At 39.8% G+C, this 9,936-nt stretch overlaps 2 protein-coding genes across 2 annotated transcripts; one reads left to right on the top strand and one right to left on the bottom strand.

The window, feature by feature from the left end:
* Positions 1 to 2,493: 2,493 nt before the first annotated feature.
* Positions 2,494 to 4,184, bottom strand: LOC146628177 (endonuclease domain-containing 1 protein-like). Its single transcript, XM_085357632.1, has 2 exons — positions 3,891 to 4,184; positions 2,494 to 3,090 (listed from the first exon to the last, which is right to left on the bottom strand). Exons 1-2 carry the CDS (start codon positions 4,182 to 4,184, stop codon positions 2,494 to 2,496), a joined length of 891 nt encoding a protein of 296 aa, XP_085213758.1.
* A 3,008-nt stretch (positions 4,185 to 7,192) lies between these two features.
* On the top strand, positions 7,193 to 8,674 carry aplnr2 (apelin receptor 2). Its single transcript, XM_085357631.1, has one exon. The coding sequence runs from the start codon at positions 7,193 to 7,195 to the stop codon at positions 8,672 to 8,674; it is 1,482 nt and encodes a 493-aa protein (XP_085213757.1).
* Positions 8,675 to 9,936: the final 1,262 nt, after the last annotated feature.

Raw genomic sequence — 9,936 nt, 5'->3', positions numbered from 1 at the left:
GGTATAATTCCCAAACATGTAGCCTAAAGCAGATGACTCGTAAGCTGGAGAGGAAATGGTGTGTCACATAATTTAGAGGATCATCATTTAGCCTGGAGAAATAATTTGCTGCTTTATAAGAAAGCCCTCCACAAAGCCAGAACATCTTACTATTCATCACTGATTGAAAAAAATAAGAACAACCCCAGGTTTCTCTTCAGCACTGTAGCCAGGCTGACAAAAACTCAGAGCACTGTTGAGCCAACAATTCCTTCAACCCTAACTAGTAATGACTTCATGAACTTCTTTACAATTAAAATTTTAACCATTGGAGAAAAAATTACTCAAAATCATTTCACAGATGTAACATTATTTACAGCTACTTTCAGTACCATTGATATTCATTTAGACTCTTTTTCTCCAATTGATCTTTCTGAGTTAACTTCAGTAATTACTTCCTTCAAACCATCAACTTGTCTTTTAGACCCCATTCCCACAAAACTGCTCTAAGAAGTCCTACAAAGAATTAATGCTTCAATCTTAAATATGATTAACCTATCTCTAATAATTGGCTATGTGCCATAGGCCTTAAAGCTGGCTGTAGTTAAACTGTTACTTAAAAAAAACAAACATCTTTTGCTGTTTTAATTAATTATAGGCCAATCTCCAATCTTCCTTTCATATCAAAAATCCTTGAAAGAGTAGTTGTCACACAGCTAACAGATCATCTGCAGAGGAATGGTTTATTTGAAGAGTTTCAGTCAGGTTTCAGAGCTCATCACAGCACAGAAACAGCTTTAGTGAAGGTTACAAATGATCTTCTTATGGCCTCTGACAGTGGACTCATCTCTGTGCTTGTCCTGCTAGACCTTAGTGCAGCGTTCGATACTGTCGACCATAATATCTGATTAGAGCACGCTGTAGGTATTACAGGTACTGCACTGCAGTGGTTTGAATCATATCTATCCAACAGATTCCACTTTGTTCATGTAAAAGAGTTCCACAGGGTTCAGTGCTAGGACCAATTCTGTTTACATTATACATGCTTCCCTCCATCAGAAGGCATAGCATACATTTTCAGTGCTATGCAGATGAAACCTATCTTTCTATGACGCCAGATCACTTCCACAGCATGTCTTTTTTCTGTCTTCTTCCCTTCACCCCAACTGGTGGTGGCATATGGCTGCCCCTCCCTGAGCCTGGTTCTGTGGGAGGTTTCTTCCTGTTAAAAGGGATGTTTTCCTTCTTACTGTCACCAAAGTGTTTGCTCATAGGGGGTCATATGATTGTTGGGTTCTTCTCTGTATGTGTTATTGTAGGGTTTACCTTACAACATAAAGCACCTTGAAGTGACTCTTGTTGTGATTTGGTGCTGTATAAATAAAATAAAATTGAATTGAATACACAATCATTACAACTGTATTTAGTTAGACTATCTACACTACTTCTTCTTAGTTTCATTCTCCTTTTGGGAATAGCAAAAGTGATTCAATTTGCAGCATAATATTGGGTCCATACGTTTTTAGACAATGCCATGATTTTTGATCATTTTGCCTCTATGCTCCATCACAGTCTATTTTAAATCAATCAATATGTGATTGAAATTCAGACTTTCAACTTCAATCCAAGGGATTTTAGAATAAAACATGTCTGTTTAATTAATTTATTATGGATTACAGTCATTTTTATGTATATAGTTTCATAAATTTTCAGGGTTCAGAATGGATTGGACAAATGTGGACATTACTGTAAAGTAACAGACACAGCTGAACATGACCTTGTTTCTCTCTTTTCACTCCCCCAAAAGTGAAAATAGTGAAGCTTGAGATCACACTGATAGGGTCTCCCTCTTCTGGTCACATCAGCAAGTTATTCTTTGACTCATATGGGCTCTTTATCAATCTGCTGCTGGTCACAGCATCCACAGTTGAGATGACCACCTGCTGTCATATGCCAACTGCCAGGATCTGCCCGAAATATCATTCATTCAGTCTCATTCACTGATATAATTCATGGAGTTAATATCGGCTTGTCTGTTTTATGTTATAATACTGTATCATGTGTGACCTCCTGTGTGAAAAAACGAGTAAAGAGACCAGACGCTGAATAAAATGAATAGACAGTCACAAAAAAATAGAGTAGCAGACAGAAAGAGGATTTTATTTTTATATTCTAATTAAATGGCCATAATGTTGTTTCTTTTGTGTGTAGTTCACATTTAATGGTACAGTTTGAAATCCAAATGTCAGAGCAATTAGCAGCGAGTACTTTTCCCAAAATCTAGAAATGCTCTTCTAAGGCTGTAGAACTAGTGCAAACTGAGGTGCAGAGAACTGCTGTAGTTAAGGTGTACGAGAAAATGTAAAACAGCTGGTCTAATCTCTGTCCTGAACAAAAGGCCTACAGAGGCAGGTGTAGTTTTAATTTATAAGGAGCATGGGTTTGCCAGAGATAATGTGAAGATGAACAAACATTTTGATTGTTTTACACACTAATGGAAATGTAATTAATTTTTTAAGACAAATGTGGTGCACCATTAGGAGGCAGGCAGTTGTCATAGAATATCTGGAAAGAGCTGTCAACATAAGTTACTCTCTTCAGGAAATCCTCCAGCTGCTGCACCGTCATCTCTATAACTTTATTATTTTCTCTGTCGTTGAGCCCACGAGATGCAAACGCAGGGAACTTGGAGCGCTCGGAGTACGGAGCATTGTGGTCATAATCAGGGCAACAGTAGGCTGACCACAGGTAGGTAGGGATGCCCACACGGTTGATGTTGTGACGGCGGATTGTGTGGCCTGACGTGGTGACCCCGGTGACCACATAGGCGGTGCCCCTGCAGTAGTTGTTGAGCCTCCTGCGGATAGTGTTCTCGTGTTGTTTCCATGGACCAATGTTGAACTCACGAGCCTGAGGAACCACATTTGTCAACGTGTAGGTGGCTGCTTTGTCGTCAGGGTCGGCCTGGTGCTCGTCTGGATTGAGCTGACCGCGTTCGTAGATCACAGTGTCGGAGTAGTCCTCAAGCACAGCCTGAGCATCCTCAAAACTCCCATGCACATTTTCTGAAGGCAGCTGCTGCATGTCTCTGGGGCCGGACACTGAGGAGAGCTATTAACATGGTCATGTTAAAATTGTAAAATAAACAGGATATTTAGATTTCTTATATATTTATATTATTTATTACCAGCAACAACACTAAATGTGTCATCTTCATTTTATTTAAAGGGTGTGCATTCTGAAAATGGGCTTCACTGATCATTTACAAAAAGATTATTAAAAGGCTGAGATGCTGCTAGTAAAAAGTGTTAGTTCAACTATGTTTATTTTAATATATTTTAACATACATAACCTATACATTTGCACTGATCACAGTGAATTAGCAAAAACAGAACATTCAGGTTGTAATTTTTTGCAGCAACAGCATTTTACTTGATAAAAAAGAACTTTTGACCTTCTGGTAACCTCACAGCAGTGGTAGTAGTGCATTTATTGATAAAACTGGAGTTTCAATTTTCAAACTTTGTGACAAGCACCTAGTGGCAAAAAGTGAAATGATTAGTTGTATTTAAACTGTGGTGAATTACTATTCGTCCATAAGCTCTCATATATATCTGTATCTCAACATATTTGTCATGAATGATATCACGTCATATTGAGAGAAAAAAATGGCATTGGATTGATTATATTGTACAACGGGCATAAAGAGACTTGCAATACAGGTCATTATTTTATATATAACCCTGTTCTGTTGACTACAGCCTATTTACCAGTGCATGAGAATATCAGCAGATATTAGACACACACACACAGACACACACAGAAACAAAATACAGAAACACCACCATTTTTTGGCAGATGGTCAGAACACATTTGAAGGCTCAGACAGCAAAGCTAGCAACCCTGCCTACCTGCGGCTCATACATCCAAGGCACGTCCACTTTCTTGGAGCCGTCTGAGCGCTTGAAGGTGTAGGCAGAATAAATAGGGATGTGGTTGAAGGTGTCGTAGAGGGTTACAAATCGTGGCTTACCCCCATAGAACTGGCAAATCTTTTTAAACGACTGCTCTTGAAGCCCTCGAAGCAGCGTCCCCATATACAAAAATTGCTTACACTCGGATGAAAGGCTTTCCTGCACCTCGCCTCCTACCATCACGACAATCAGAAGACAGATGAAAGCTTGATCTGTTCTGTAGACAGACATGATGAAACATCTATTTCTCCACAGTGCATTTAATCCCCATGAAAGACTCTACCGCTGTGTGCTTTTTGCCTGTCTTGTGGCTCTTTCCATATCAGGCATATTATGCAAATCCTTATCTTGTTCTCCTTTCAGCAGGCAAACGATCCACTACCATGTTTAAAAAGGTACCAATTAACAGGCACAGCAAAGCCGAAAGAACATTTTTCAAGTGGAAGACTTGTAGGCATCCTAAACATATGGTTAGATTTACAAGGATTCTCTATGAAATAAAAGGAGAAATATAGTTTTAAGAAATTGATGACAGTGGTCTGAAATTCAGGCTCATATGCAGCTCTATGCATGAATTTAGGTGAAATGTGAAAAGTGGCATTGCACTTTATTGCACACTTACACGCCTTTTGTAGACTAATGAGTAACTGTTGTAAAAAAAAAAAAACAGTGAAAAAATGGAAAAACAAGTATTTACACTCTGTATCTGGGTAAAATTCTACTTAATCCTACTAAAGTAAAAAAAAACATTTTTATCATCAATATCTAATAATACTCTTTATGTGGGGTCATAATTGTTATATTATTGATTAATTAGAGTCTTTATTGCTTTAATTTTGCAGCTGAAGATGATTGTGTTTATATACTGCTGGACAGCTTGATGACAATGCAACATATTTCAGTTATTAGTTTTATTTTTTATGCTGTATTGCATTGAGGGGCATGATAAAATACAAGAATTATACTGACATTTTAGCAAAAATACAAGTAGGTAGACTGAATAAAATCTGAAAACAGATGCAAACTGACCTCTGAGATCAGCACACAACAGCCTACAGTTTTCTTTTCTTTTTACTTGTATTTACTCTGCCTTTCCTTTCTTCTCAGCAGTAAAGTTTTGTGTGCATGTGTGTGTGTTTGCTTGTGTCTGTGTGCATGTGTGTGCTTGTGTGTGTGTGTGTTATAAGAGAAAAGACTGACTGGAATGTTTTTTTGGTTTTTTTTTAGAAACATCTGTTCCCATAGCTACAGGTTAGTGGCAGAATGACCTCTGTGGAAACACGCACTTCCTGTTTATTATCCTAACATCTTCACTATTTACACTGTAATTCCACGCTGACCCCATTCGTCATTATCCCTCCCTCCTTACAATATGTAGGTTTAGACAGGACATTTCCAACTACCTCTTAAAGATAGTCTTTTATCATCTTATAAATTGGAATGATTTTATTATTAAGTCCTAATCATTTATTATTGCATTTCGTAAGCATAACAACTAACAGTGTGAGTCATTGTTTACCATATTCATTATTAGGAAGAAAGTCCAAAAGAGAAAATGCACTTTAAGGATGAGCAGAATGAAGATAAATAAGTCCATAAAACGAATACATTTCTTGGACTAAACTGACTTTGTTACTTCGATCAAAGTGTCTTACTCCTTTGAATATAACTGATAATGCTGTTTGTACAGCTGAAATTGAGAAAGGATCTCAGAATCCATGCTGAGCATGATTTTAATGGACTTTTTAGCAGCTTCCATAAGACATGAGACAACACAGCTGTGGGTTTGGATGTACTTTCACATGGAAATTCTTATTTCTGTCCCAGTTTACACTGGGTAGGGATCAATGGCTTGAAGGCCTTTTCATTGTATTCATGAAGGCTGCCTCTATTCTGATATTGTAGTCTGACTATGAATGTGAGGGCTGTTATTTGCTCTCAGTGTGGGTAGCCGCATTTGACCACTGAGAGCAAATGTGAGACCCCCGACAACAAAGAGGGTGCTTGTGTTTGCACGTATTTGTGTACTATAGGTGCATTTGGATCTGTTTGTGTCTTTGCATGGAGAATACGAGCAGTATAGGAGACAGAGGACTCTGTTTGTGTATCTCGAGTTTGTGGGGGGAAGGATGAGTGGAGTTATTGTGTCTCTTGGGAGGTGAGTATGTTTGTGTTGGGGGGGTTGATGCTTGCAGGTCTTGTTACTTTCTGCTGGGGTGGTCTAGTTTGGAGAATGGGAGAAAGGAGGGTTCTGGGTTTTAGTTTACTTGTGTGTGTGTTTAGGCGACACTGGTGTATATTTAGACTTAAGAGAAACACTCACCTTCTTCAGTTGTTACAGAAGCTGAGATAGAGAGAGAGACAGAAGAAAACCCAGACTGGAAGTTCAGCAGGAGAAGATGGGATGATGCTGATTTCTGTATAACAATCAGAATCAGAATCAGAATCAGAATACTTTATTGATCCCTGGGGGAAATTATTTTTTGTTACAGTGCTCCATTTTAAACAACTATCGTACCATGGTTGTAAGCACCTGTGAATTGGTTTTATCCAAGGTAATAAAGCAAGTATAAGGTAAGCGTCTTCATCAAAATCCTCTCTTATTTCACATAGTCAAGATAAAAAATGTATTTATAAAACACGCCAGTTGGAGAGAGCTTTATGCAGATTTTCAGAATTCACTTTCAGAATTGAACGTGAAAGCAGAAAGCTATAAATGTTTACTCAGTTAAATCATGTTTTGTCATCACAGTGAAAGTGCTCATGGTCCTAGAAATTCCTTACTTAAGGTTTTAGTGTGCACTGTTGCAGTCTTGATTCTGTTTGTTGTCTTGTATGAGTTTTAAATTATGTTAAAATTGCCTAAAATTGTTTGTCTAAGTGTTTAAATTGCTGTATAGAAAAAAGTGAGGTCCTCATGATCCTTAATATATTTTCGGGAGAAGCATGAGCATGGAAAAAACATAAATTTACATAATCCCAAAAATGAGTGTAGCTAAAGTTTTTAAAATCTATTTGTATCTTTCACTGAATTTCCAGACCATCAAAATCAACAGATGTGAACTGGAGGCTTATCCACTCCTGGAATTTGGACCTCTTCACCTAAAACCATTCCTCCAGTGCAGGAATCTTGTCTCTTCACATCTAGATATTATGCTGTTTTGGCTACAGTATTTCAAAACTCCAGTGGATTTTAATGCCAAAACCTTTTCGATAAAAAACCAAGTATATACAGAGTGATGTCAGAACCAGCTTATCTCGCCTCCCCTGCTCCTACCAACCCCCCTCTCTGTGACTACAGTGACTGGTCTCCCTCGTTTTTCATCATCCCATCTGTCTACCTGCTAGCATTTCTGGTTGGTTGTCCTGGCAACAGCCTGGTGCTTTGGGCCTACCTGGACCGAGTGAAGGGGAGGAGGAGAAGGGACCGAAAGCCAGCAGAAGATGGCCAGTTCTGCTGCAGCAACATTTTTAGAAGCAGTCAGCAGCACATTAACAACACTGGCAAATTTCAAAGTTCAAACTGTGGATTTTCCTCCAGGCGAAGCTACAGAACATCCTCCCATTCCTCCACCTCATCCTCTTGCTCTCCCTCCATCTCCCGTCCCTCTTGCTCGCTGACTGACTCTCTGATTGCCAGTTTAGCTTTAGCTGACCTTTGTTTCCTTGTGACTCTTCCTCTTTGGGCCGTCTACACAGCGATGGGCTACCACTGGCCTTTTGGGCAACCTCTCTGCCAGATTAGCAGCTTCCTCACAGCTCTGAACATGTATGCCAGCGTGTTCAGCCTGAGCATGCTAAGTGTGGAGCGCTACTGGGTTCTGACTAGGCACCGGCACTCCAGCCACCATGCACCAAGGAGCTGCCCCAGCAAGGCTTTGTGGATACTTGGAGGGATGTGGGTGCTGGCGGGAATACTGGCACTTCCCGGTTTGCTGCTGCGCTCTGTCCGGGAGGTGGAGCTTGACCCTGAATATGAGGACGACTGGCAGCTGGAACCCGCTGATTCCAGGTCTGTCTTCCTTTCTTGCCAGATGGATTACTCCATGCTGACTGGAGCAGAGCTGGAGGAGGAAGAAAAAAACAGGACAGAGATGTGGTGGGCTGCTGCATTAAGTATTAAATCAACTCTTATTGGCTTCCTGCTTCCTTTTGTCATCTTATTGGTCTGCTACTGCTCACTGGTCCAACTACTCAGCAGACATTTCGGACGGGGCCCTCGTCCTGACCGTAGACGGCAGCGCAGACTCCTCAGGGTCATTGTCACGTTAGTGATGGCATTCTTCCTGTGCTGGCTGCCTCTCCATGTCAATAAAACTGTGTCCCTGCTGCTTGAGTTTGGATTTGTCCCATACTCCTGCTCTTTAGATCAGATATTATTGGCTGCTCATCCATATGTCACCTGTTTAGCCTACCTCAACTCCTGCCTGAACCCTCTCCTCTACGCTGCCTGTGACCCATCATTTAGGAAGAGATGCAAAGGAGCTTTCCTCGTGTTGTGCAGGATGAAAAGAAAAGGAGCAAAGGGAAAGGAAGAGCACGAAGCTGAAGGAGTTGAAGAGAAAGGGGAGCAGAGCTCAGCTTTTCCCATGAGGACACAGGAAGAAACAGCAGACAGGACAGAGGAGGAACAGGAGGGGGGAGTTAGGGAGATGGGTGTTGCCACACCTGAAGAACTCAAGAAGTCAAGATATCAGGGTGCAATGTTTTCTGACAATTAAGTAACGCTAACCCTATGTAATGAACAGTGAAAATAAAATGGAATGCATGACATTGTGTACGTATGTCAGTATTTTCAAAATAAATATTATCATCAGAAGAAGGCATGCAATATATATTCTGGTTTCTGATGCTTTGTTTCACACAGGAAAAATTCCACCCATTCCATTAAGATTCCATGCAAAACATCCTCTCCGGTCAAATCAAATCTTCTCATGTAACATGAACTGTTTCCATATTTTGCACTCCTGTATATCTTGAATTATTTGTTGATTTTTGTTAAACTGTTTTTATTATTCATTATTAAAATGATGTCAGGAAGTAATGTAAAGAATTTTTTTTTCATTTGTTGCAAAGTTTCTGTTGTGATATTTTGATACCATGGTAGCATTTACAGGATATTGTTTTATAGTGATATTATACAGGAAAACTGTTACTCAATAAGGCCCATTTACTAGTTGTTTTTCTCTTTCTCTGTGACCCAAGAATTAATGTGTAAGAATCACAGGATGGTACCTCAAGGTCGAAAATACCACAGAGATCACTTCCTTACTCCCATCCTCCCTTCTTTATCTCTTAGAAAAAGGCTTGTTAAAGGCCAGGTGGTTTGTTTCAGAATTCACTAATGAAAGAACTCTATATTCTATGTCTAGGAGTGTATTTCGCTGGGATAATCATAAATTGTAGCTGAACTGATAAACTATACAAAGGATACTTCTTTGCTCAGAGGGCAGGAAGACGCTTCCTTATTTGGTCTGTACCGGTTTGAACTGAGAATCTGCTGACACACGAACCTTTTTCCTCTATATAAACTGTTGTATGATGAATAAACCTTTGAGTTGGTTTGGGAAGGCAACCTGAAGCAGTCTGTGTTTCCTTGTTCTCCCAAGCTACTCCCGACGTCGTAACTAACCTGCTGAACGGCATACCTGAGTGTTACTTTGAATAATTTTGAATCTTATAGGGTAAAGACAAAACTCTGCTTATAGGTGCCCACGCCTCGGAGGAAACCCGATCCACGGATGACCCGGGACGGAGATTTCTTTCAGTTTCCTTTGAAAAAAATAAAAGATTTATAATCCCTTTATGAAGAACACTGACTTTAAATGGGCAAGTACAGCGTCCTACCAGGAGGCACACTTTTCACACAGGTATAATGTTCACTTTTTTATGAAGCTACTTCAAATTTTAGAGCTTACCTCTTCAGTGCTGTTGTTACATTCGCTTCTCTAAAGTGTTTCGAATACTCTGGCCCCTCCATTTG

Source organism: Diplotaxodon limnothrissa, linkage group LG7, assembly GCF_057381915.1.
Source record: "Diplotaxodon limnothrissa isolate DT_005_m linkage group LG7, D_limnothrissa_male_GT1.1, whole genome shotgun sequence".
Taxonomy (NCBI): Eukaryota; Metazoa; Chordata; class Actinopteri; order Cichliformes; family Cichlidae; genus Diplotaxodon; species Diplotaxodon limnothrissa.
Note: the sequence above shows the minus strand (reverse complement) of the source record. Positions and strands in the feature narration are given on the sequence as shown.